We start from the raw sequence: 27,797 nt of genomic DNA on the forward strand, positions 1-27,797 counted from the left end.
CCTCCACGTACGAACATACCGTAACGCATTGAACAGCACTGCTATTCACATGTAAGTCTTTGTGTGGACACGTGTTTTCATTTTCCTGGGATAAACACCTAACGGTGAAACGGCTGGGTCCTACGATAAGTGTCTGTTTTCGTTTCGAAGAAACTGCCAAACGCCTTTCCAAAGTAAAGGTACCGATTGGCATTCCCACCAGGCATGGACGAGAATGCTCCACGTCCTTGACCACACTTGGAATTGTTGGACTTTTCAATTTAGCCTTTCTAGGAGGTGGACAGCGGTAGTTCCCGTGGTTTTCATTTTATTTCCCTAATGACACATGATGTGGTGACTCCGAGTCGGGCAGCTCCCGCTGCTATGATAAAATACAGATAAAATACTTTTTTTTTTTTTTTTTATCAGACTGGGGGCTTAAGCAACTGACATGTATCTCTCACATTTGTGGAGGCTGGAAGTCCGAGATCAAGCTGTCGGCAGATTCAGGGCTGGTGAGAGCCCTCCTTGTGGCTCATAGACAGCCACTTTCTTGCTGTGTCCTCACGTAGCAGAGGGTGAGAGAAAGCGCTGGCATCTCTTACTTTTCTTATTAGGACGCTGATCCCACCATGGGGGCCCCACCCTCAAGACCTCCTCTAAACCTGATTGCCTGTGAATCAGGAGGGGAAGAGAGCAGGTGGATGAGGGCAGAGAGGAAGCAAGACCACTTGAAACCGTCTTACACTCAGACACCAACTCCAAGGGCTCTTGACGTCACTCCCTGTGGGATGTCTTCCCAAGCCCCACCAGCTGGTCTGGTAGAGATGGCCTGGCCCACACCAGCCCCCTACCACAAAGCCCCTCCCCAAATCCAAAGCCGTCAAACTGATAACCCCAGACCTCACGGGCTCTGTCCTCCACAGGGATCCGGAGCTGGGAACGCAGGGGAGACGCCCAGCAGCAGGCTCAGGGTGCCCACTTCAGCCCTCCCTGCCAGCCCTGCCCCCTGCCCCCCGTGACTTGTCCTGGCTGGTTCCCCACCAACGTCGGGTACTGGGACAGCCACAGTCAGCCCTCCTCCAGGGACTTATTCTTTGCAAAGGCAGCAGGTGCCAAGTCTCACCAGAGAGAGAGCAAGCCCCCCGCCCCACGGGACAGACTGGGAAACCACAAAGATTTCTCCTTTGGGATGTCTGGGCAGGTTTCTCCGCCTGAGGAGGGCCTGAGCCACGGTTCCTCTGGCGAGTAACTGACTTAACTTCCCCAAAAGGCTCCACGGCTTGGTTTTGGAGCCACGCCCATCAGCCTGAGGGGCAGGCTGGCTGGGCAGGCTGGGGCCTCTGGCCATCCACCCTGACCCCCGAGAGTCCTTTCTGCTCCCAAGATCAGGCCCTGAGCCCGAGGGAAGGTCAGCATCACTGGGCTCTCAGTGGCCCCACAGGTGCCCTCAGAGATGGGAATCGGAGCACCTTCCATGCCTGGCCCCGTGGGAAGGCGAGCTGCCCTGGGTGGGGTGAGTGGGGAGGGGAGCTCGTACCCGTGCGGACGGAACCGTCTCTCCCAGGACACTGCAGGCTCCCCAGATCCCTCCCAGAAATAACACTTGTTAATATAAACTGAGCGAGGCCGGGGGTTGGCTCAAAACTGATCCATGCATGCCTGCTGAATCCAGAGATACTCAGACGGACACGGGAGTGGGGGTGGGGATGGGGCACAGGCATCAGACGGGGCGGGGCCTGGGGGCAGGGCCATCTGGGGCCTTCCGGCTGGTGTGCAGGCAGGCTCCGAGAAGCGGCTTCTGGGATTAATTCGGGGATCCACGGGGTGCGCTGTCCGTGCTTTCTTTCAGCTTGTGCTTTTGAAACAAGCTATACAGGACCCGCAGCGTGCTTTTGGTGTCCTTGTTCACAATGTCTGTGGGTCGGAGGAGAGTGGGACAGCCGGTCAGGCCTCAGCCGGGGCGAGGAAGGGGGTGACCACCGTCCCACTTTGCCTGGGACCAAAGGGCTTCCTGGGACATGGGACATCAGAGCTAAACCCAGGGGCAAGCAGGACTGTTGGTCAGGCTATGCCTGAGTCCCGGGATCCATCCCAGGGCCCTGCCTTCTCCCACCCCGTCCTCCCCTGCCTATGCGGTGCCCCCCACATACATTCCCTCAAGGTCTCATCCATCTGGACAGCCTACCCCAGGTCCCCAGGCCCCCTCCTCCGGGGGAGGGTGGAAGCTGTAGGTGCAGCACCCCCCATCGTGGGAACCCCCCGGCCGAGCAAGAGCCCTACCCCAACAGAGGCGTCCCCCGACTCCACAGCTCCCACGGGCGTCACGCGCTCACCTTTGGGGTCGATGGGGTAGTTGAGCAGACCCTCGTCCTTCAGTAACTCCAGGGCCAGGGTGACATTGTGCAGCTGTGATAAGACCCCACAAGATGTTAGTCCCAAACCCAGGCCCGGGTCCCCAACTCCCAGGCCCGCCCATCACTCATCGTGTGCCTCACACTTCAAGGAGACCATCTCTAGTGGGGAAGGCAGGTATGGAGAGGGGCATCCGGTCTGGAAGTCAGAGAAGTCTTCCCGGAGGAGGTGATGCCTAGAGGTAAGTCTTGCCGGGTGAGGGGACTCAGCCAGCGGAAAGAACACAGATTCATACTGGCCTTTTCTGATGCAGCCCCGGCACTGTGGGCAATGGAGGCCCCCAGGGAAATAGCTGAGTTCCAGGGGCAAAGCACAGCTGGGGAGAGCATGGCCAAGGGGCTCACCCAAGCTTACAAGATGGAAAGTGGCAGAACCAGGTCTGTCTCACTCCGATGTCGGGGCTGGAGGCTGCAGCAGCCGTCCCCTCTCTAGGCACACATGGGTTCAGGCCCCTGCCCGGTCATGGGGTAACCTCCAGCAAGTCACTTGGCAACCCCCGGGCCTACCTTGCCCACCTGCAAAGTGGAGTCACCACCATCTGCCCTGTGTCCTGATCCGGGGTGCTGGGTGGGGGTCTGGGGGAGCCCAGACAGCCCTAGGCTCAGAGCCCATACTCTGTGAGGGGAGTTTTCCCTATTCGTGGCTAGTTTCTCCCTGGTGCCCCAAAGCAATCAAAAAGACCCTGTCCTCTGCCTGGGGGCAAGGGTCCATTGCGGGGGCAAAGCTATTGGACCCCAAAGCTATTGGACAGGATCCACCTGTCCGCGAGCGTCTGGGAGGACCCGTGTTTCGAAAACACTTTGTCCACTCGCTTAGTTAAAATACATTTACTGAGCATCTATTATGGCTGGCGGTTAAGCAGGGGCCAAACCGGACCCCTCCCCGAGCTCATGGAGTCGATGCCTCCCAACGCTACGAAAACCATCCCACTCGCTTCTGGGCATCAAGCCCATGCCCGACCGGAGCCCGGGGAGCCGCCGCAAGCCCGAGATGCCTCAGCACACTCCCCGCCCAGGTGTCCCTTCCCTTCCATGCACGGCTTGAGGTTATAAAAGCAAAACCAGCACCTTGCACGGAGCTGAGGGAAGGCTGTCATCCAGGAGCGTGCCCTCAGATCCTCCCAGGAAGAAATAATCGAATGTGGGCGGAAGCCCACGATTCCCGGGGCCGGTGTTCTGATTTCCGCCGAGCAGACGGTCACCTCCTCCCTCTGTCCCTCGCTTGTCTTCCCGGAAGGAATGACACGATCACATAAACACCGGTGGCAAGGCAGGTCTGATAATGAGACATGCAGTCTCGAGGGGCACTCTGCCAAGATAATGATTCCTCGGTGTCCCCCCGGCGGAGAGCGTGGCGGTCCCCGCCCCCTTCAGCTAATGACCTCCTCTGCATTTTGGTCATTCACCCCGTGGCTGCGACTGTCCATAGTCCCCGATAAAAATTCATTCTTGGGGTCTGAGCAAAGAGGCTGCTTCTCTCCCCCTGGAGGTAAGTGGCTCAGATTGGGAAGCTGGTTCTAAAATCCGTGGCTGGAGTGGGCTCATGGCCCCCAGGGACATTGGGAGTCAGAACGCTTGTCCCTGGCTTGTCATTGGGGTTTGCGAGCCTGCCAAATATTGGGCAGAGGCTTTGAAGTCCCGTGAAGCCCAACCCCTGAGTAACCAAGCAGGGACACCTGTGCTGTTCCGGGTCCTGGTCTGGGCCCCTCCCCCAGGCTCCACCATCCTGCCTTCTCCCCCGCCTCCGTGTCGCCGCATTCTGCCTTCTGTCTGTAGGTCCCCTCCACCGCCTAGGCTGGGCTCCGACCCTCTTGGGCCCTTCCACTGGCCCGGCTTCAGGCCAACCCTTTCCCAGCTAGAGAGAGGCTCACACTCCTCTGTCACCCGTGGGGCTCACTCTGACTCCCGAGGACAAAATGAGAAGGGGCCCTGGCACCAGAGGCTGGCGAGCCCGGGCGCCTGGGCCACAGGGACTCCCGGGCCGACAGGACGAGTGGGAGGTGATGTCATGCCAACTGTGTTTGGCTTAGTTGCCTGTGTCTCTGCCATCCCCACAAGGAAACCACGCTGGGCTTGCAGCTGGGCCCAGGACAGTGGCAGGGCGGTCCCACAGCACCAAGCTGGACCGCCCCCAGCCGAACCCAGCCGAGCCAGGACCAGCCAAAGCCAGCCCACCCGCAGCTCTGTGGGAATGCACGACCGAGGTGTTAGGTGAGCCGCCCGTTGTCCAGGTGGCTTGTCACGCGGCATTTCTGTGGCAGTAGCTGACTGACACGGTCCAGGAGACCCCCGTGAGTGCTGACCGCTGTCCCCGCTGCCACCACTAGAAACACAAACGCTACACGGCTCCAGGCTCTTGGCTCCACAACCCAGGTCCGAGCTCTGGAGAACCAGAGCCCTGAATCAATCTTCACATCAAGACCACCTGTGCCTCCTGGGAAGGGAGAGGCCACGCCCACGAAGGATTGCATCTCCAGGGTTCAAGGGCAAAAACAGGGGGCCAAGGGTCAGAAGGCCGGTCCCTGTATCAGGACCGCCACCGAGTAGCAGCACGGTCCTGAGCAAGTCCCAGAGCCTCTCAGGGCCTCCGTTTTCCCCTCTGTAAAATGGACACGCAACCTGGCTCAGCAGGTTGGAACAACGTAGGAGGCAGGGGAGGCAGAGGAATTGTCTGGGCAGAGACCTGAAGATGTGAGAGGACCAGGCGTGTGAAGGCTGCGGTCAGGAGTCCATGGGACACAGACACACAAGGCTGTGGATGTGTGGGGGAGGGGCCTGGATGACGGGCCCCGGGGTGGGAGGCAGCAAAGCCAGGACAGAGCCTCACACTCCAGAGGCAGGCCACCGGCCTGACCCATCCCCAGGACCTCGGATCTCACCCTCCCCAGGGACACAGGCAGGACAAAGGGGAGACATCATTTCTTTTCCCACAAATGGCCCTAAAGCTGGCTGGGAACTGGCCTTCAGCCCTGCTCCGTGTTCCTGTTCTGTAGAAAGAGCCACTGCTGTGGAGAATTGAAGGGGTTGCCTCCCAGCGGGCCCGAGGAATCCTGGAGGGGACAGAGCAAAGCAGGCCACCTGGGGTCCAAGCAGGGCGCCTCCCGCCCAGGGCTCCAGCCCATCTCAACCACCCCTCCAGCGTCACCTGGTAGGGCTGATGCCCACGAAGACTCCAGGCCGGTCCCCTGAGCAGACCGGGGTCCCCGGGACCACCTGCCCTTGAGGCGTCCCCTCCGTGAGCCTCCAGACCCCGTGCGTGTGGTCTGAGGGGTGGCGGGGCAGGGACGGGGAGCCGCGGGGAAGACGGGAAGCCAGAGGGGCAGGCCTGAGCTGGCGGAGCGGGGACTGGATAGAGGCTTCTTGTTCCTCTGCCACACCTACCCCGCCGTGGGGCCGCTGACAGGGGACGGGGTGGCCCCTCACCTACAGAATAGTGAGAATCCCCTGCCCTTGCTGGCGGGTCGATGTCGCTTGTGGAAAGGGCCTTCCCGGCAGGGGAGCAGCCTGTGTGGAAGCCCAAGGGGGCAGAGCGCCAGGAGCGCGAGCACGGTGGCGCCCCGCGGGATGGCTGGGGAGGCCGGCGGGCTGGAGCGCAGAGCAGGGGAGCAGGAGGCTGCCCGGCGGGGGCTGGGCATGGGGACGCAGCTCACCTGTGACTGCCACCAGCACCTGTGACTGCCACCAGCACTGCCATCCTCTCCCCGACTTCCCCGGATCAGGACCCAGACCCTCCCGCCTGAGCTGCTGCAGCCGTCCCCCAAGCAGCGTGCCAGCCTGCAGGGGCCATATGGGGACTCCAGACTCCTGTGAAGCCAGACCCCTGCCAGGCCCTGACCCACCCCTGCAGTGGCACAAACCACAGAGGGACGCCACCCTGGGACTTCCGTGCTTCTGTCCACACTGAGCCTTTGCTGATGCTGCTCCCTCCCTCTGCAAACCAAATCCTGACCGACAACACGGCAACACCATGCCTTCCTGTGACCCCTTCAGATCACAGCAACCTCTCCCTCCTTCAGGTCCTCCACTGACCCGCCCATCCCGAACCAACCCTCTTCACCGTGGCCCTGGGGAACCCTACGTCACTGGGAGTACAGTGGGGACAGACTGAGGGGCCCTCAAAAACAGGAGCTGTGTGGGGCTGTCTTCGTGGCCCCTATGGCACAGCTTGAGGCCAAGAAGGATCTCAAGAAATGAAGGATCAGGTGCAGAAGCAGGTGGGGGCTGGATAGGTAGATGGACAGATGGGCACCGCTGACCAGGGGGTAGATGGACAGATGGGCAGGCAGGGGTATGGATGGGTGAACTGGGTGGATGGGCGAATAGGCAAGTCAATGGATAGGTGTGAGGATGGATGGACGGATGGACAGACGAGTGGACGGATGGACGGATGGACGGACGGATGGATGGACGGATGGATGGATGGATGGACGGATGGACGGATGGGTGGACGGATGGATGGATGGATGGACGGATGGATGGACGGATGGACGGATGGGTGGGTGGGTAAATGAGTAGATAAATAGGCAGATGCAGGATGGGCAGGCAGGGGAAAGGGCAGATGAATTGAGTAGATGGGTGGACGGACGGATAGATACATGAGTAACCAAACTTCCCCTTCACCCTTCACTTCACCCGGAAGTGAAAAAGGACATTGGTATCGCCCCCTGCGCAAGTCTGTCCACTTTGGAGTAGAGAACTTACCATTTCTGCAGGAGAGGCGGGAGTGAGGTAGAACTCCTTCAAGTGCAGGAAGAAGCCCTCCAGCTGTCCGATCAGCAGGAGTAAGAAGACCCCGTCTGCAAACTGCAGGGGAAAGCCTTGGAGGCAGATGGCCTGGGGCGCCCGCTCTGCCTCCCGAAGGCTGTGTAGCACCCCCCTCTGAGTCTCAGCAGCCTTTCTGAGACCTGAGGACGACATCCCCAACCTTGCACTGTGTCATAAACATTGGTGGCAGCAGGTAGCAAGCACTCACGGGCCACCTGGCACAGAGCAGGTGCTCAATAAAAAAAGCTCTTTTTACATTATCGGTGAAATAGCCAAACATCGCTTTTTAAACCACATACTGTTCCGTGAGCTACAAGAACGCAGGAGAAAACAGAGTTGAGTGTAAAATTCCTCCTCCGGGAGAGGCAGGGAACAGCACACGGGCTCGTTTTGCTGGCTTCCACATTCATATTTCTGCCTGCTCGGTCTGTGCGTTCAGAGATAAGGCTGCCTGCCTGCCGTCGGCGTCACATATTCTAGCATAATCCTACCCGATCTCTTCAAAGATACAAAACACAAGATTGGATATTGGAGGGAAAACCTCCACTTGAAGTCCTTAATAGAATTTCCTCATATTGGGTCTGTTCCGATGTTATTACTTCGGTCTGGAATCTTTTCTGCTGGTATTCCCTGATAGCACCCCCGAAATCCCAGGGACTTTAGCTTCTCCCCTTACCCGACCGTCTCTCTATATGGCCCTTCCACATATTATTTTCCAAAAATCTTTTCTTCACCAAGGGAGAGAGAAAGATGAGAAGCAAGTAAAATTGAAACCTATGGGATCGTCCTGTATATACCCACAAAAAATACAGTAAAACCCCAAATTTATCATCTGTGGTAACACCGGAGGCATATCAGCTTATTTCTCGCTTCCAATTCTATGAGGCTGGTCTCCTTAAATTCCTTTCAAAAGAAGAGGAGCCCCAGGATCAGAGAAATCCAACCCAAAGCCATGCAGATAATATGACGGAGGTGTCCTTAAAGCCCAGGGGCCACACGTGTCCATCTGGTACCCATCAGGTCCAGAGCCTGGGGCCGCTAGCCCTCCACCTCCCTGAATCCCATCACACACAGACTTCTGTGGTCACCATGGGACGTGCTGCTGTGTACAGTCTGTGGTCTCAGCCCCCTGGATTCGAACTCCAGGTCCTCTGCTCTGTTGCTGGGCGACCTCACATGAGTTCATCAACATCTCTGTGTCTTAGTGTCCTCATCTATAAAATGGGGGAGTATGTGCTCCCCCCACAGGGACTATCAGGAGGATTCAGGGAGGACCCGGATGTAAAGCACTTTGTTCTGGGCCTCACACATAGTGAGGGCGTTACTGCTTTCAGATACCTGGGACCCCGTTCCTCGCTGGCTAATACCGGGATGTGTCTGAGAAGCCTGTTAGCTCTGGCTAAGATCGCCATAAGCCATTTAGCCCACCGGGGATCCAGACCTGCCTCCACCTGCCTCCCCTATGACCACCACGCCGCACAGGCAGAAACCAGGGGGCCCAACGCGTACACCACCTCTACGCCGCCACATCTAAGCCCACGCAGCCAGTGGATGTGGCCAGTGGCCAGCAGGCTCCATTGCCCCCCGAAGGCCCTGGGCTGATGACGACGAGCCTCTCCGATCCCCTCTGTGTAGAGGGAACGTTACAGGCACACGGTCTCCTCCTGGAAGGCCACAGCCCCCTGCGCCAGGCTCACTGGGTAAGATTCCAGTCCTGCCCCATGGCGGGACTTGGTGTAAGGCAGCCACGGTGTGCTGGGCAGCTGGGGGGCCGCAGGGGCAGGGCCCTAAGAGCCTCGCATGTGACGCCGTGAACAAATGCAGACACACGAGGGGAGCTCCAGCCGCAGAGGGAAACTCACAGTCCATGTTTCACGAGGTCCCCACAGTGTCCCTCCCAGCAACACCCACCCCCCATTGGAGAGAAGGACCCCACGGCTCTGAGAGGTGACACATCCTGGGCCACACAGTGGCAGGCCCCGGCTCCCACAGCCCCACAGGAACTTCTCCCCAACCTGCACCCCACGGCCCTTCCCCCCTGGGGGCCCCCACAGCTGAGTCCCTACCTGGGTGTCCAGGTTCTGCACAGACAGGCCCAGGCGGTCCAGTTTCTGGTTGACGAAGTTCACAATGGCCTACCGGGGGGAGAGCAAGCCCCGAAGCCCAGGGCTCGGGTTTGCCACCTTCCCGCTCGGGAGGGCACGGGAAGCCCCCAGCGTGGGGTCCGAAGCACAGGAGGGGAGAGGCGCGGGGGCCTTGTTCCTTCCCCTTCACCCCCCCCAGGACTCAGGGCGGACGGGCAGGAGGGCGACCCGGAGCTTTGATCTCTTGTACCTCTTTCACCGCGTTCACTTTCTCCGGGGCCAGCTTAAATAATTCATCAAAGACGTCCTCTGCAGGCAGAGCCAATAAGCACCTCATTACCATGCTGTTATCTTCGTGCCAAACAGGGGCCATATTTCCATACAAGTTTCTCAGGGTCCCCAGTCCGGAGGGAGCTGTAGTTCTACCTCTGGCTTTTTCCTTTTTTTCTTTTTTTTTAAATTTTATTATTTATTTGACAGAGAGAGACACAGCGAGAGAGGGAACACAAGCAGGGGGCGTGGGAGAGGGAGAAGCAGGCCTCCCGAAGAGCAGAGAGCTCGATGCGGGGCTCGATCCCAAGACCCTGGGACCATGACCCGAGCTGAAGGCAGATGCTCAACTACTGAGCCACCCAGGTGCCCCTACCTCTGGCTGCTTGAATTTAAAAAACGAGCCTGGGTCTGTCTGGGTCAGTGTTCCCCCTGCATGGCCCAGAGGGAACCGCCTCCCTCTCTGGGCCTTGGTGTCCTACAAGGCGTGGGTGTTATCAGCTACAAGGCAGGGTCGTTTGCAGAGAGGGAATCTGGGGCCACATAACGCACTTGGCCCGGTGGCTGGGCACACACAGTAGGGCTTCACGAACGGGCCCCCTTTCTGTCGTGGATGCCTTCTGCTCGGCCGCCACCCTGTCCTCTGGGAAGCCGCCCCCCCACTCTTCCTGGTCCCCTGCTGGGCCCACAGGACTGCGGAGCGACCACAGGTGGCTGAGCAGGCCCACACGGACATTCGGCCCATAGGTCTCCTCCCCAGCACTTCTGAATTGGCAGAATGAGGACATCGAGCCCTGCATCGTGCAAAGGCCAGCGCCCTCAGCAGCTGAGTCATGCCTGCGAGGCTCGGGAACAAAGGAGGCATCTTGGCAGCTCAGCGGCTCAGGCCCCGTCCCGCCTCAGACACCGGAGTCCTCAGACGCATGCCCTGTCCCCACAAGCTGGCTTCCTCATACTTGCAGCCCACATGTCTCCCTGGGGAGACCCGTCCTCGCCCGGGCTGGCTAGCAGAAATCACCTTCAGGCTCTGCATCTCAGCAGCTGTGCAACCCTGAGCAAGTCACGTCACCTCTCTGTGCCTCCGTTCCCTCGTTAGCAAAAGGGGAAAGGCAGCACCAGATAGCGGCACGGCCTTTCAAATGCACCCGCAAACATGCTGGGAACCCCAGCGGTTCCCTCCAGGCCCCGTGGCCCGTGCTCCAGGGAACCGTATCCCCAAAGGAGCCAGGAGATTAAAGGTAAGTGGGTGCCCGGGTGACAGGAGCCGGAACAGCGTGAGTGTGCTGGAAGGGTGCTGAGGGGCTCCCGCTCGGCGTCCCTGCCCCTCACTGCGCGACCCGCCCTCCTGCTGGCCCCCGACAAACTCTGATCCCGGAGCAGCAGCCCCCGCCATCCTCACGCTGCCCTACACACACACACACACCAGCCTCCCTGCACCTCCCCTCTCCTTCCCTCCCCGACGCATCGTCCCTCAGCCTGTTCCCAGAAGCCCCTTGCGGGCCATTATTTCCGCCTCTGCAGGTAGGCTGCCCCTCATGGAACCCCCGGCCCAGACAGCTGAGTGTCCTAAGTGGGGAGGGCTTAGGAAGGAAGATCGTGTTAGGAAGCAGGGATGACGGACGGACTGGCGGGCAGGTGGGTAGATGGATGGACAGTTGGACGATGGGCGGACGGGTGGGGGGGGTGAGCGGATGGATGGGTAGATGGATAGACTGGTGAGTGGACGGACAGAGGAGCAGCCGACCAGGCCAACTGACTGCAGAATGAAGGAATGAGGGGCGCCTGGGTGACTCCGTTGGTTAAGCAGCGGCCTTCAGCTCAGGTCAGGACCTCAGGGTCCTGGGATCCAGCCCCGCATCAGGCTCTCTGCTCAGCGGGGAGCCTGCTTCTCCCTCTGCCTGCTGCTCCCCCTGCTTGTGCTCACTCTCGCTTTCTCTGACAAATAAATAAATAAAATCTTTTTAGAAAAGGATTTTTTGGCTATAGATGGTACAATGTCAGTATAAAAAAGAGGGCGCCTGGGTGGCTCAGTGGGTTAAGCCTCTGTCTTTGGCTCAGGTCATGATCTCGGAGTCCTGGGATTGAGCCCCGCATTGGGCTCTCTGCTCAGCAGGGAGCCTGCTTCCCCACCCCCCTGCCTGCCTCTCTGTCTACTTGTGATCTTTTTCTCTCTGTCAAATAAATAAATAAAATATTTTTAAAAAATTAAAAAAAAAAGGAAAAAGAAAAACACCACACTGATTAAAACATATGGAACAAATAAAAAATCCACGAGTTCTGGGGAAGCGGGGTGTCTCAGTGAGTTAAGCATGTGACTCTTGATTTTGACTCAGGTCATGATCTCAGGGTTGTAAGATTGAGCCCCATACTGGACTCTGCACTGGGTGCAGAACCTGCTTAAGATTTTCTCTCCTCGGGGCGCCTGGGTGGCTCAGTGGGTTAAAGCCTCTGCCTTCGGCTCAGGTCATGATCCCAGGGTCCTGGGATCGAGTCCCACATCAGGCTCTCTGCTCAGTGGGGAGCCTGCTTCCTCCTCTCTCTCTGCCTTCCTCTCTGGCTACTTGTGATCTCTGTCTGTCAAATAAATAAATAAAATCTTAAAAAAAAAAAAAAAGATTCTCTCTCCTTACTCTCTCTCTCAAAAAAAAAAAAAAAAAAGTCAAAAAAGAAAAAAAAAATCCACAAGTTCACATCAGTACCAAAAAAAACAGAGAAAAGAAAATTCAAAGAAACAATTATTTTAAAAAATGATTAAAAGCAAGAAGGAATGGCCGGACCAATGCTGCTATGGATGGGTGAAGAGGTCTGTCACAAAAGCAGCAGCCACGGTCCCAGACCAGCCACGATGAGGCCCCCACAGTGTGTGCTAAGTGCATTCACAGATTCTTTCAACCCTCATCACCAGCCCAAGAGGCGGGTGCCGTCCTTAATCCCACTTCACAGATGAGAAAGTTGAGGCACAGACAGGCTAAGACCCTTGCCCAAGTTCACACAGCTGCTGAGAGGAAGCCTCAGAAATCAGGCCCTCCGGTGTAACAGCCCCACCTCAGACTGCTGGGATTCTAAATCCCCCCCACGAGCGATATCAGAAGGGGAAAAAGCCAGATCCATGGACAGACTGACAGACAGGAGGAGGGACAAATGGACCAGAAGAATCCTCGAGGTACACACAGAGGGGTGCAAAGGGGTGAGAACGCCCCGCAAAGCACGCCTTGTCGCCGCGTGTGCGTTGGCACGCACCCGAGAGCAAAAGATCTCCTTCAGCTACCATTGTACTCACTTGCAGGTTGGTCCTGGTCTGTGCTAAAGGGAGATTGTGGGGGGAGAAAGGCAAAGAAATGGTTAAAAAAAAATACCGTCTTCAGACCTAGAGTTTCTTCCTATGACCAGACTTGGCACGGGGAGAGCGGACTACAAAGCTGGCAGGCTCCGCCTTCCCCGGCAGCTTCCTAGGCGGGCAGGGAGGGCCCTGGTGCACAGCAAACGGCCGGAAGGGGGCCTGCACCTTCCCTGGAGGTTTCCACACCGAGCGAGGTCTGGGTTTTGTCATTTCTGTGGTTGTCATTTTAGTTGGGGCGGGAGGCATTACATGTGCAACCAGACACACAAATTGTAAGTCGATTGCGGGTGCGTTTTTACATATCCCCTGTGGGACCAGCACCCAGGTGCGATACAGACCCTTCCTAGCAGCCCCCCGTGCTCTGCCCCCTCACACCAGGATTACCACTGCTCTGGCCCCTCCCACCGTGCATGCGTTTGGCCTGTTCTGGGAGTCCGTGTCCGTGAAATCACCAGGACACCCTCTTCTGGGTCTGGCTTCTTTCACGCTGTGTTTCTTGTTTTGAACGGTTTTCCTTTGTCTTTGGTTTGATTTTCCAGCCCCGCCCTTTAGAAGCAACGTTCTGGGCCCAAAGCAGGCCCAGTGGTCCCCGGGGGGGAGCCAACTGCCGCCCACCCCGTGCCTGTGCCCCCAGGAGGGGACCGGGCCAGGCAGGGCAGAGGAGGCAGCCTCAAGCAAAGACCCAGAGCTCATCAGCATGAACCGGGGTGCGGGAAGGAGAGAGGCCCCCGTGCGCCCGAGACGCCAGGGGAGCCGTCACAGAGTTCCGAGCTCACGCAGGTGGGAGAAAGAGGACTGTAGGGCCGCAGAAGGGGCAGGAATGTGGTATCACAAACAGACGACACCTTCCCGCTCAAGTCCCCGAAGCTTTGGCTTTGGAGAGGGAGCCGGGTCACCGCCACCAAGCGGCGGAGTGACTGGGAGGTCACTAGCCTCACTGGGTCAGAGGGCAGCCCTGGGGAAGGTTAAATGGGCCTGTGTGTGCACCAGACCCCCTGGCCCGAGGGGCCTCCTCCTGACCTTCGCCCTGCTCGGCACACAAGCTTGGGTCATAGCAGACCCTGGCCATCAACTTGCTGTTGGTTTCAGTACCTCCCACTCCCCATGGGAGCCACAGAATGGGGGGACCCCAGGCTTGGAGGGAGTCCATGTTGGGGAAGGCCCCCTTGCACACATGGCCTGTAGCCTTCACAAGTGAGCCGGATTCCTTCGGGCTGCTCGGGTCACCACAGTCTTAATGGCTGGAGGGGGTCCCTGAGTTTTTTTCAGAGGAGCTGAGGCTCAACACAGTGAGAGGTGACTTGTTGGAGGTCACAGAGCTCATATCCCACCGAGGGGGAGCCGAGCCCAGGTTGGGCTGCGTGCCAAGCCTGTGAGCTACAAAGAACTGACTCCCCTAGTCAGGCTCTGCGAGGGTCAAACAGGTCCCGGGATCTACACAGCCCACCCTGCCCATAGCGGGCACTCAGCAAATGTCAGGCCCACTCTCACTCCGAGGCCCACTCTCAGACCGCCCCAGAAAGACCCGGCCAGCCCGGCCTGGGAGACCCCTTACCTCCAGGAGGGCAGAGGGCAGGGCTCACTGGCAGAGCATCCTGCTCACCCAGACAGACGGAATGTAAACAGGTGGACAGCTGGCTGACACAGACACCCAAGGAGGGAGCCTCCAACCCCGCACACAGTAGGTGCTCAGTAAATGCTGGTGGTATGAGGGAGTGCTTGGTGCGCTTGTCTCTGGGCACTGGGAGGCCGGAGGGGGTCGGACCCCTGCTATGATGCTGTGGCATCTCCCTCACCCATATCCAGCACGTGTGCACCAGGCGAGGGGGAACCAACATGGCATCGGGGTCCTCTGCCCCCAGTTCTGCACTCCTCCTGGCCTGCAACAGCTATGATGTGACCTCAGGACCGGGAGCCACGGCCCCTTTCCTAAGCTCAACTGCCTGTTTTGTAGGGTTGTGCAGAGGACGAAATGAGCCGGCAGGGTGGGCGTGCCTACAGCCCATAAGGGGCCATGCCCTGTGAGGCCCAGAGAGATGCAAGGGCGCCCAGCAGGGCTGAGGGGACAGCAAGGCCCTCCGGGGGCTGAGACAAAGCTAGAGAGGTGTGAGGGCCCCTCCCACAAAGGTCAGGTAGATCAGATGCCGGCCCCAGGCCCCACAGCCCATTCCCAAAAAAACATCACCTGGTCTCTGCTGTGGGCCCCCGATCTTCCCTCACCTGCAGTCAGTGAGCTGTTCCACTGACTTCTCTGACTTCAGACCACTTTTGGTGCTCTAAGAAAGAAAAAAGGGGAAGAAATTGAGTAATCCCAGAAAACTCAGGGACCCACTCCAGCCATGAAGACTGTAGTGGCCCGAGCGGCCCCAAGGAATCCAGCTCACTCTACCTCATCCCCTCCCCAGGGTGGTTCCTGGAAGCTCTCATCACAGTGGCCTGGCTCATTTGTCTTTCTTTCTTAAAAGCCTTGAATCCCATGAGGATGAGAATAATGTCTGTCTTATTCCCTGGGTATCCCCAGAGTCTCACCCAGTGCCTGGCTCATAGGGAGTCAATGAACATGAGTTGACCTGAATAATGATTGAGTGATCCCAGGTGGATGGGTGAATGGACAGATGGATGGATGGATGGATGGATGGACAGATGGATGGATGGATGGACAGATGGACAGACGGGTAGGTGGATGGTGGATGGATGGATGGATGGATAGACAGATGGACGGACGGGTAGGTGGATGGTGGATGGATGGATGGATGGATGGATAGACAGATGGACGGACGGGTAGGTGGATGGTGGATGGATGGATGGATGGATGGATAGACAGATGGACGGACGGGTACGTGGATGGTGGATGGATGGTTGGGTAGAAGTGTGGGTAGACGGGTGGGTGCGTGGGTCAATGAATGAGTGAATGAGAAAGGGAAGGAGTAAAGGAATAGAGTCCCCTCTGATTTGTCTAAGAAATACGAAGAAAGTCATGACGCTATTTAGTAGAGAATTTTAATCAATGGTTTTGAAAAAATAAAGATTTCACCTGAATGAAAGGTAAGTCCCAAGACAGGAAGGGCCACTGCTCACCAGGTACTCAGAGATTGGGGGAGGGAGTGTGGGGCTCAAAGTCTGCCTGAGGGAGAAGCCGTGGTTCCGGGGACATGAACCTCAGCGCCAGTTGTGAGTGGGCTAGAGCGAGGGGGCCCCGTGGGTGGAGAAACCCGAGAAGGTTCCCTTGCCCAGTCACAGCCCTCCATAGTGACCAAGGGACAACACTGTCGTGATGTAGGCCAAGGCTGTGAAGCCTCCCGAAAGGCCATGAGCAGATGACCACTTATGGTCCACGTGACAAGGTTGCCATCAACCAGGAGTTTCCTAACAGCCCCAGGCAGACGCTATCTGCTGAGCTCAGTGGGACCAGCCAGCCCGCAGACCCACTTACAGGCCTCCCGGACTTGACGTTCCCACCCACAGCTCCAGCCCAGCCCCCACGGCGGTCCTGGAGGGATGTGATGTCTCTCAAGGGAGGCTCAGGCCTCTCCCATGCCGCACCCCCCAATACAGGGTACGGGCATATGGATCCAAAATGCTCAGCCTACACACAGTGGTCCCCCAGGGCCCAGCCTCATACCTCCATGGTGATCACATCCACCCGGACGTTGGTCGGGAGGCGCAGGTCAGGCTGGAAATGCTTGGCCAAGGCCACGAGCAGATGCAAGGTGGCCAGCAGGTCCTTGCTGAAGATGGCTGGGAGGCGAGGGGATACAGGTCAGAACCGAGGAGTTGCCAAAGCTGGGGCTGTCTCCTTGCGGTCACAACCACCCTCTGAGGACCAAGGAGCTCTGTCTGTGTCCAGCCTTCTGGAAGGCAGAGGTGTGGAGACATTCATTCTGAACCCAAAGCAGTCACCCTTTGCCCTCATCAGCCTGCCCTGCGGATGCGGCCCCTGGGCACGAGGCACTGTGCAGACGGGGCTTCGGACCCAGTCCCTGCCGACAGTTGTGAGCAACTCGATGCCCTCCAGTGGGGCCCTGGCTGGAGGAATTGCTGGATTCGTTAAGCCTGACTTAACTCAGGGCCGACATTATGCACATCGGTCATTGAAAGTGAGTCTTTAAGCACCATGGTCAAGGCAATGGCATGAGACCCAACCAAAACTGGGCTTGAAAACAGCTCCATCATCACCACCAGCCCTGGAGAAGGTACCAAACCCCTTTTAGCCTCAGTGTGTTCTCATCTGGAAAATGGGAGGGATGTGGCGCTCTGAATGGCAGGAACATCGTACGGAACCGCCCGCAGGCTGGGGGAGGGGGTCTGGGTGCTGGGCTCATGCTCATTCTCACAAGCCAGCCCTGCAGGTATGACTTAAATCAGCGAATGAAAGAGACTGGTAGCACCCATCGGACAAGGGAAGTGGGGCTTGTGGTGTTGGGACTCAAACGGGAGCTGCATCGTTGACTGCGTTGTCGCCGCTCAACAGTGCGCTCGGTTGCAGCCACGCCGCCGCGCTCCGGGGTGCAGAGGGCCATCCGCTCCCAGCAGGTGCACAACTGCGCCCAGGAGGCCATGCTTCTGCTTCTTCCAAGCCCCCGGGGTGTCCCCATAACAGAGGCAGGTATGCACACACGCCGGGGCAACAGAGGCCACTGGTGCAAAGGGACCCGGGTGCCCCCGCCCCAGCCGAGGCCCCACTTACTTTCTACACTCCACTTGAGCTGCCTTTCCTCCGCCTGCAGACTGCGGCTGATGGCCTCCAGCACCACCTCCAGCTTGCGCCTCTGGCTCGGGGCGGTCAGAGCCATCTCCTCCACCTCCAGCTTGACCCCGGTCAGCATCTCTACGGGCAGGAGAGGTGGAGGGCAGCAGCAGAAGGAAGAGGGGAGGACGGTGAGGGAAGAGGAGAAGGCACTGGGGCCCCCCCCCCCGCACCATTAGCTGTGTGACCTGAACAAGTCCACACGCTCTGAGCTGCCCTCCACCGGCCCTTCCCCTTGACTACCTGGTCCCCGCTCCCTTAGCCCTCTGTACGGCTCTGTGCACCTCTTTTCTACAAGGCAGTGTGACCTTGACTCCTAGGCTCAGATCCTGACTCCCCCGCCTTCTTCACTCTGAGACCTTGAACAAGTGACTAAGCCTCTGTTCCCTCGTCTGCAAACTGGGGACACTAACAGGATAGGGTTTTCTCTGAGGATTAACCACACTTGCTCCATGGCAGGGGAAGGGGCTGGTGGGAGCATTCAGTAGCCAACTACCCAGGGCTTCATGACCAACCAGTGCTGAGCCAGGCCCCAGGCTGGCGGAGGATCGGAATCAGGCCCACCCTTGCCCTCTGGGACCTCACAGCTTTGTGTAGAAGGAAGGTGTGTGGACCAAACCTGACACCTCAGCAGCAGGGGGGAGGGTAATCGGGGGCAGGGTGGGGGGTCTGCGCCCTGGGGAGCACTAGGCATTTCCAGATGGAGACACCTCCTCCCCGGTGGGGGCCCAATGCACCTCTACTCACCCGGGTCATCTCACTGCTGGCCTGCCTTCTTTGGCAGCAGGTACAGCCCAAGGCCGGGGACCTGGGTTCTTTTGTTAACCCCAGGAGCCCCAAAACAGCAGGCACTCCACACATCACGTTCAGTGGGTAAGAAGCCCACCCACAAGGGCCTGGGCGGGCCAGGATGCGGGGCTGGGGCCCCAGCCCTGGGGGCTGGCACTTACGAAAAAGGTGGTGCAGGATGAGCCCATCAAATATGTCTTCCTCCAGGCTACGGACCACAATGTGCTCGGGGAGGAGCTTGGTGTTGATCCACTCCATCAGCACCTGCAGACCCCAACAGGACAGCTGACCTGGGACCAGTCCTCACCTGGTCCCCCACCTGGCCCGGGTCCAACCTCAGCCTGGAATGCCCTCCTCCCTCCTACCAACTCCCACCCATCCTTCAAGGCCAGGTCAAACATCACCTCCTCTGGGAAGCCCTCCCTGCTCTCCCAGGCTGAGTGAGGGGACTACTCTGGGCTCCCAGGGACCAGGGAACGGTGGGGTTGTCTTTTGTCCTGTGCAAGGTGTCCGTGCCGGGAAGCTACTGGGTACCTGTACCTGGGGAGGTGGCTGTGGGACCCGATAGTTGGGAAGAGCTCTGAAAGCCCCTGATAGAAAAAGCCTAAACTGCCTTGAAAAGGCTGTGGGTAGAAATCTGGACAGGAAGCAGGCAGTTCTGGTGAGAGCTCAGAAGGAGAGGAGACACAATACTGGGAACACAGAGGAGGCCACGTGACAAGAGAGGCCAAGAGTGGAGTGGCACATCTACACACCAAGGGACACCAAGGGTTGTCACAGACCTCTGATGGCAAGAGAAAGGCCTGGGATAGGTTTCCCCTGAGAACCTCCAGGAGGAACCCCCTGCCCACCCCTTCGCTTGGGACTTCTGGCCTCCAGGCTGGGAGACCATCAACCCCTTGTTTGAAGCCACGTGGTTTCTGATACTTAGTGGTGGCAGCCCCAGGACACCAGCACGGGGGCTGTGGGTGGCCCACCCTATCCCCTGACTTCCAGCTAGGGGGCACCCCCAGTTCCCCTCTGTGGCTCTGCCCAGGCTCTACCCTATCCTGCCTGGGCTCAAGAGGCAGAAGGGCAGGAAGCAAAGCCCTGTGCCTTTAAGGGAGCAGCACCAGCTACTCCAGAGTTGGTGAGGAAACCTCCAAGCTCCTCCACCTCCGCACCTGTTCCCAGAGGGGCCCCGCGGGATTCAGCTCCCACAGTGGCCACCCCTGCCCCTGTGGTCACTCCCTCCCCATCTCCTTCCCCACTTGCTTTCCTTGTCTCCTGCTCTTAACCTCCCGACTCACTACTTGCACCCAAACCCTTGCCTCAGGATCAGCTCTTGGAGGGGCCCAAATTAAGACGTGTCAGCACCCTGTCTGGTTTTCCAGAGGGACCGTGCTGGTCCTACTCTGGGTCCCAGTACCTGATGGTGGGAAAGGTGGGATGGAGGGAGCGAGGGGACAGGAGGCAGAAAGGAAGGATGGGGATTGGCCACAATCTGGGGGTGCGAGGTGGTACAGGCCGGGAGGCCTCCCTGGAGGAGGCAACAGAAAGGCCATGTGGAGACTGGAGAAGTAAGGCAGAGGAAAACGGAGAGCTGAGCTTGCCTATGCTCAGCTGGTCCAGCAGCCATAGCAGGAGACTCCGAGCCAAGGAGAGAAAGGCAGACACGGGTGACCCACACCCGTTTCTGCCCATTTTGCCAGCTCTCTGTGGCCTTGGACAGGTGGAAGGGCACAAGGTTTTGAGCCTGGGTCACACTCCAGCTCTGGTCGGCCACTGGCCAGCCATGTGTCCCCCACAGGTCAGGGGACCCCTCTGAGCCTCACTATCCCCTCCACGGGATACAAAACAGCAGGTCCTTTTTGACCATCGTGGGGCTTATTGGGATCGTCTAGGTGAAGGCAGACTGTCGGTGCTCCGTGAATGTTCTTTCGTGCGGTCAGTCATTCAGCAGATCTTCTGGGGACCTGCGGGATCCCCACTGGCTGGCCTGAGGCCAAACAGGGCAGGGGTGGCCCGCTGTCCCCACCCCAAGAAGACGAAAAGACCACCTCCGAGGAGAGAGACCACAGGAAGCGGCCGTACCTTTTGCAGTTCCTCAAATTTGGGATCCTGCCGGGAAGTGGGGGGCAGGTATTTCCTCTTTTCTCCTGGAAGCAGAGGAGAGCGTGACACCCGTGTGGGGACCCTGCAGGGGGCCGGGCAGCTCTCTCCCTGCAGGTCACCTGAGGCAGGCACCTTGACATAAAGCAAATTTGGTTCTCTTGCTTCACGCGTACACACACCCATGCACACACACGCGCACACAACCCATGTACACGTGCACATGCACACACCAATGCACATGTGCACATATGCACCCATGCACACGCGCACGCACACACCCATGCACGTGCACACGCACACACCACACACCCATGCACACGCGCATGTACACACCCATGCACATGCGCGCACACACACACATGCGCACACACACCCTGAGCACCAAAGGTCCAGAGTAACTTGGATTCCCCAGATACGCCTCCCCCCCCACGCCCCTTCCTTAGCCCACCTGCCCCCGCCACACCCCAAACGCCCTTCCCGCTCATTTCCCTCCTGAGTACCCGCTCATCCTCGGGCATAATATTTATATTTTGGGGACATACTTAGCCTGAAAAACTATTCCTTGTTTGAAATTCAAATTTAACTCGGCCTTCTGTGTTTTATCTGGCGATTCTACCCACTCCCTTAAGAAGATGCGGGGCTCACGCAAGCCCAGGGGCCGGGCACCGAGGGGCTGAGGCGGACTCCGATTGCGTCTGGTCTGGCTCCCTGGTGTGGGCAGGACACCGAGGCCGCCCCAGCTGACCCTCCGAGCCCCAGGACCCTGGCCGGCAGCTTCCTGACATTTTGGACTCATGGGACCCACACACATCAGGGCCAAGAGTAAACTGTAAGATCATCTAGTCTCAGAGAACATGGGGGAAACTGAGTCACCATGTGGGGAACGGCCTTATCCAAATTCACAAAATGAAACGCCTCCGTCTTCATAGGACGCAGCTGAAGACTTTTCCTAGACGTTCTAGAAACCTTCAAGGACTACCCAGCCCCGTGTCTCCTGACAAGAAGGAGGGAGACCTAACCCGCTGGGCACCGGCAGGCTCTGGACCCACGCCTGGGGAGTAGGTGGCTGGACGGCTCTGGTGGCGTCCCCCTACCCCTTCCCGGAGCAGGTTTCCTGCCGCTCTGAATCATCCCACGTTCCAGCTCTGCCTACTAGTGCTTCAAGTATTTCTAAATCAACCATAAAACAAAAAACAAATATTTTTTTCAAATCACTAAGGCCTACTGCTAACAGCAGTTTTTCTCCTGACGCTTTCCAGCCTCAAACCCTCTACAAACAGAAAGCCCTGGACAGCTGGACAGCACAGGACGTCAGCCCTCGACACTGGCCACCCCTGCCTGGCCCCCGGGGTCTCACTCACCGCCCCAGGGTCTCTCCACAGCCCCGCCTATCTCGAAAGGCTGTCTTCAGAGCACCTAGATCAAGTCACGATCTGCTCTTTGAATCATTTCACTCTTCCTCTCCGTCCTCATACTTATGTTTGAAAGGTGACATAAATGTAGAAAGTTCGCCTGAAGCCCCTGCTGAGCGGGACCTTTTGGAATAGCTTCCTATGTTGCTTCTTTCCTGTGACAGGGTGAGGACGGCCTGGGGCACCAGACCTGTCCTTTCCGACTGTCCCCTGGGTGGGAGATTCCGGAGGCAGCGGCCACGAGCTCCCCCAGCTCAGAAAACAGACTTGTGCCATTACCCCATCCTCCAGCCACCCCCTTCACAAAGGGACCGGCACGTGAAGGAAGCAGATCAGCAAGCGCCCATCCCACGAGGCATCCGGTGTCCACTGGCCACTACAGTAACAGACACCTGCTACCTGCCACCTTCCTTTCTGGGCCTCAGTTTCCTCGTGGACGCCAAGGAGGCAGAAGCACCCACCCTCAGAGCAACCAATGAGCCGTCTCTGGGACTAAAGACACAGCCACTGCTGGAATCCCTCTTCAACGTCACCACTGACATCGAGACGTGTGGTTATGAGGACACAGGGACGCCTGCCGAAGTTTCTAGAAGCAGGGGCAGGGGGCTGTCAGTGATGAAGCAGATGCATCGGCAGGAGCCCAACAGAACCGGGTGCTCAGATGACGACTTGGAAAGCAAGGCAGCGCCCAGAGCTGCCTGTTTGGGTCCCCGCCCCGGCCGGCCCCCCAGCCCCACGTGGGCATGGCACCTTGGGAGAGCTCCTCCTCCACCGGCGGGCCCGTCACCTTGGGGAGCTGCAGCAGGTTGTAGGACTCTGACTCCATTTGCCCCTTGCTGGCCCTGGGGGTGCGGGGGATAGAGGGCATCAGGTCCGAGAAGCCCCACACTCCTTCTATGGGTCATTTCTTCCCGACCCCAAGGCACAGGGAGAGAGGGTGGGGGCTGCCTAGGCAAGGGGACAGGTCCCCCCATGAGAAGTAGGCATGGGACCAATTCTTCCGGGTCCCTGAGCCCGAGGCAGGGGGCACAGCGTGAATGAGCGGACTAAGCTCGCCTGCCAGTGTCACCCGACTCCTGTGCCGTCTGCGTAGGCCTGGCTTGCAGAGGGCGGCCTGGCCCTGCCCGCCCAGGCCTCTCTGTAGTTTGGGGGTCTCATGGCTCCCACCAGCACGGGGGGGTCCACATTCACAGGTCGGGCACTGCCCCCCTCTGCGTGTTCATTAAAGGCAGGGGTCCGGGCTCACCCCCTGCAGGCTGGGGCCGGTCCAGAAGCCGCCCCGACCTCCTTCCTGCTCCCCGGGGCTCACTTCCTGTCCCGCGCAGCCCGCAGCATCTCCCCGCCCTTCAGCCCCGGCGTCCTCCCCAGCGTTTCTGGTCCCGAACAGACGCTGGGGCCAGGGTGTCCCATCAGAATGGTGGCCAGACGCAGCCCCCGCGGAGGCTCCCAAAGATGGGGACCTTCACAGGGGCTACGGCCTCCCTATCCCCCGAGCGGCCAGCCCAGGGACCAGGCCCCTGCTGGTTCCATCCTGCCAAGACAAGGACGGGGGAGAACACCGCCGTGGGCCGGCCCCACCCCCTCACCTCCCCAGCCTCCATCTGGACAGGACTCGTCTGAAGGACAAGTTTTCCTCTCCCAGAGAAGAGGAAAGAGCCTTGCCTGGGGGTTCGGCGGCCCAGGTTCCAGGCTGGTTCTCGTTGTGTGACTTTGCACAAATCTCTCCCCTTTCTGGTCCTAAAAGTCTTTACAAGATAGGGCCGAGCTCCCAGAAGGCCGGCCATGGAGTAGGCGCAGAGCTGGGATGGCCTCAAGCCATTTCCCGCCCCGGGCGGCCCCTCCCTGCCCCGGGCCTCAGTTCCTTCGTCTGAAGCCGGGAGGCCTCTCTTGCCCGCATGCCGGGTGGGGCTCAGGGGAGGCGGCAGTGGGAAGCGAGGTCGCCCGCCTGGCCACACCAGGGGATGGTACCCGTCTGCCTGTCCGGCCCCAGGAAGGAAGAATGGCCGCTGCTAAGCCTGGGGCTGGAGGGGCCCAGCCTGACACCCTCCCTGTGCGGCCTCGGCTGAGGCTGTGCGCTCTGGGGTCGTTTCCACAAGCCCCTAGGAGGCCTCCCTCGCAGAGCCCTGGCTCGCAGGCATTACAGAGAAGCAGAAAGCCCCGAGCGGAGGGCTCCCACGAGCTCAGATGCCAGGACGACTCACCTGGCAGCCTCTTCCACACCAGGAGGTGAAGGTCTCGGAGCTCGTGATCACCGGCTTCCCAGTAAAAGCTAAGTCCCAGCCGTGGAGGGCTGCAGGGGCCGGGGGAAGGCAGGGGCCATGCGCGCGGTTCACTTCCTCCAGGCCTGTGGCTTCCGCTGGGCCTGCCCGGCGGTGTCGGCACAGAGCTTCCTCCTCGCTGGGCCGCGGGGCCTGCTGCCTCCACGGCCCCGCCGGAAAGCCCCATCCCCGGAGCCCCGAACGCCCAGCCACACCTGCCGGCCCTCAGATGTCTCGCAGCCAGCTCAGATCTGCGATTTCTTCCCTCTCTCCCTCTCCCCTCCCCAGCACCCGACCCGAGCCAGTCCCTCCTCGCCCTCCATCTCCGGGCCAGCGCCAGCCGGCAGCTGAGGCCACAGACCACACATCCCCGCCACCAGCAAACCCTGAGCCCTGCCTCGGGCCATCCCGCCACCCCCACCCCAGCCAGCCCCTCTCCCGCACTTTCTCCGGCCTGCACCACATAGAAGCCTCCTTGCTCGACTCCCACAGCCAGTCCCTCACGCCCCAACCACTGCCTGGGATGCTCACGTCCCAGACCCCTCACCAATGGCATCCCATTATTCTTAAAACGAAATCTCCGCACAGCCCAGCACGTGTCCTGATGGACCTGCCGGCTAGATCACTCCCATCTCTAAAGCTCCCAGCCATACTGGCCACCTCTCTGTTTCCGAAATGCCTTGCTGTCTCCTCTGCCTAGAAGCCCCGACCCCAGCTTTTAAAGGGGCTACGTCCTCTTCCTTATTATCACCATAAATGCCTCCTCCTTCAGGAAGCCTTCCCAAACTGCCTCATTGAAAAGAGGACATCTGTAGGATTCTTTACCACAGGTCTGAAGGTCTTCTGCGTCCCAGTCCCTAGAACAAGGCCTGACGCCAAGCAGACCTGATGGCCGCTGCTGACTGCTGTCACGTAGGGGGCGACATTCTTCCAGAGGAGAAGTGGGGCTCGACGGATGAGTAAGAGTTCGCCCGCTACAGACGTGTGCGCATGTTCCAGGTGGAGGGAAGGGTGCGTGCAACGGTGTTACGGAGTTTGAGGAGAGGCCCGGGATGCCAGGAGAGGCGGCGATCCGCTCAGACCCGAGCTGGGGTCCCGCACGTGAATCGTGACGAGCCAGGATGAAACTGAATGTTCATGGCAGCGGCGACCGTGCCGAGGGACCGGGGCGCCAAGCACCCCCGTTTCTGCTGACAGTTCGGGCCGGAAAGGGGCAGAGAAGGTGGGAAGCGGGAACAAGGGCGCATGTGAGCAGGAAAACGGTGTCGTTCCCAAGAACTTAAAAAACGACAGGAAGTGTGAGCGATTAGGACCGCTAATATTTATTGAGTGACTGATGACGAAACACAGTTCTAAGGGCTTTCAGTGTCGCGGGGGCAGCCTGTGGGGCTGGTGCTGCTGTCCTTCCCGCTTGCAGAGGACAACACAGACGGTCAGGATTCCGTTTCTGCCATCGCGACGGCGCCACGCAGGCCGGGCTTTGTGGCGTGGCGGGGAGGGAACCCACTGGGCCCGGGCGGGTGCGGCGGGCCCGGCGTGGCCCCGGGGGTCGGTGCGCTGCCAAGTCCCCGCAAAGAGAGCCCGTCTGAATGGGGAAGCTAAGGAGTGGTTAGTAAAGCATAGTCGAGGCCCATTTAAGAGAGCCTGGAAGAGATGGTGCTGCCCTCGCCCCCCACCCCCCGCCCCCGGGACTGGCAGCTCGAGGGGGCTGCCGCAGCCCTGAAGCCCGACAGGGCAGAGCCCCGGGAGGACGATGGGCCCAGAAAGAGACGGCCGGAGCTCTGCGCCAGCCGCCAGCTGGGGGCTGTGGCAGAGGGGGGCACGCTGGCCCACAGCGGCCCCACAGAGGGGCGACAACACCCTGACCTCACGGACGCGCCCCCCACCACTCTCCTTCCTGCCAGGGCCTCTTCCCACCGGCCACATCCCAGCAGAAGCCAGGCGAGGAGGCAGATCTTAAGTGAGGGACGGACGGCGGATCTGCTGTGGGAAACCGGAGGGATCTTTCCGCCGTGGAAAGTTCCACCGTGGAAAGTGCCGGATAAGGGACTGGCCAGCGGTCGCACGGGCTATGGACCAGGCATCCCTCTGAAGCCAGGCCCTTCTCAGCAGCGGTCTGAGAGCCTTAGCATCTGAAGAGCACCGAGGCCTCGCTCTGCGGGTCAGCGGCACTAGAATAGTGACAATTTTAATGTTGCATCGAGGGGAAGTTCAAGGCCCCTGAACACCCCCCGCCCCAAACCCGTGACTTCTGCAGGGAAGGTTTACCGCACGACCACCATCGAGGGTCACCCAGGCCCCGCGCCCTGCAGTGCAAGGAGCACCCCGTCCCCCCGGAGCAGCCCTGTCCAGCTGGTGCCACTGGCCTGCCGGCCACCCCCATGCCACTTTGGACCGGGGAGCTAGGCCGACTCAGCCCAGCTCAGCGACTCACTGCGACTCACCCACGGCTGTGACTCTGTCCCCTCTTCCCTCATAGTTCCCGTCCAGCACCCATGCGGGGCCGGCCCCCCACAGCGGGCTGCGCACTAGCTGACTGGGAGCTCCTGGGCCCAAGCACCAGGCAGGCACGACCAGAAGCCACAAAGTGCGTGGAAGCAGAACCAGACAGAGGCAGCACACGGCCCACACTCTCAGGTCTTTATCGGAATAAGTAAGAGCACATGGCCGGCCCCGCCCCGCACTTCCCGGCCCCAGGCTCTGGCTCCCGGGAGGTCAGGTTCCTGGCAGGGCCTTCGGCACAGCGGAGGAGCCAGGAGGGAGGCACTGGCACACACAGCCCAGGGTTTAGCGACTTTTATTCGACATCCAACATCCAAAAGTGACACTACTTAGAACAGTTAAAAACACAAAGAAACACGGGCATGCAAAAGGAAGTGAGAAAGGCATTCAGTGCCTTTAAAATACAGCTTTTTGTCACATCCAGTGAGGACATTAGGGCTCCGCGTGCAGAAGACCCCTTGGCTGGCAGGGGCCCCAAACAGCCACTCCAAGAAGGATAAAAGGAGACCATCTCACGGCCCTGGCCTGGGCCCTCAATAGGGCCCCACAGACCCCGAGCCATGGCCGCTCAGGTGCAAATGATCTCGCTTCTGCTTAGTTCATGGGGAAGGTCCCCACCCAACTGAAAAACAAAGCACTGGAAAGGTGGATCAATCAAGGAGGAAGAACTTTCTGAGATTCTAGAACTTTCTGAGATTAAGCAAAGCGGCTTCTGCTGCACACGTTTCCCCAAGACGCCCCAGCATCAGAGAGCCCACAACTCACAGCTACGGTCACTAAGCCGGGGTACTGATCCCAGAAGGAGAGGCCACCTCTAGCATTGACCCTGCCCTCCGTCTCACAACTGCGCCCGCACACGAATGCCTAGGCTGGCACTGAACTCTGACTCAGAGCGGACAGAGAAGGCAGGGGAGGGGAGTGAGATGCGTAGAGCTCAAGGAACCAACGTGAATAAAGGCAGTTTGGAAAACAGATCACCGGCTTTGCTGGAACCTTGGCCTTGGACAGTCGGCCTGGACAAACGAGCCTGCTCACAGGTGGCCTGTGTCTTGGGATCCCTTTTACTCTGCGACCAGAAATACAGAGGGCTTGACACATGCTCCCTGCCCCCCCCAGGACCACTGCCTCCCCCTCCAGGCATGGA

General features: G+C 59.3%; 1 protein-coding gene across 3 annotated transcripts; it reads right to left on the reverse strand.

The window, feature by feature from the left end:
• Nucleotides 1–1,615: 1,615 nt before the first annotated feature.
• On the reverse strand, nt 1,616–24,241 carry PARVG (parvin gamma). 3 transcript variants are annotated; one of them, XM_032345996.1, is made up of 13 exons: nt 24,095–24,241; nt 22,644–22,735; nt 20,461–20,525; nt 18,549–18,651; nt 17,539–17,679; nt 16,474–16,589; nt 15,072–15,127; nt 12,792–12,814; nt 9,492–9,550; nt 9,224–9,292; nt 7,095–7,196; nt 2,316–2,388; nt 1,616–1,896 (listed from the first exon to the last, which is right to left on the reverse strand). In XM_032345996.1, exons 2-13 carry the CDS (start codon nt 22,717–22,719, stop codon nt 1,787–1,789), a joined length of 993 nt encoding a protein of 330 aa, XP_032201887.1. In that variant the 5' UTR covers nt 22,720–22,735; nt 24,095–24,241; the 3' UTR covers nt 1,616–1,786. The 3 variants fall into 3 exon arrangements, with proteins under 3 accessions (XP_032201887.1, XP_032201889.1, XP_032201888.1); XM_032345998.1 differs by lacking the exon at nt 24,095–24,241 and adding an exon at nt 22,355–22,479; XM_032345997.1 differs by lacking the exons at nt 20,461–20,525; nt 22,644–22,735; nt 24,095–24,241 and adding an exon at nt 20,243–20,452.
• Nucleotides 24,242–27,797: the final 3,556 nt, after the last annotated feature.

The sequence above is a fragment of the Mustela erminea genome, chromosome 6, assembly GCF_009829155.1.
Source record: "Mustela erminea isolate mMusErm1 chromosome 6, mMusErm1.Pri, whole genome shotgun sequence".
Classification (NCBI taxonomy): Eukaryota; Metazoa; Chordata; class Mammalia; order Carnivora; family Mustelidae; genus Mustela; species Mustela erminea.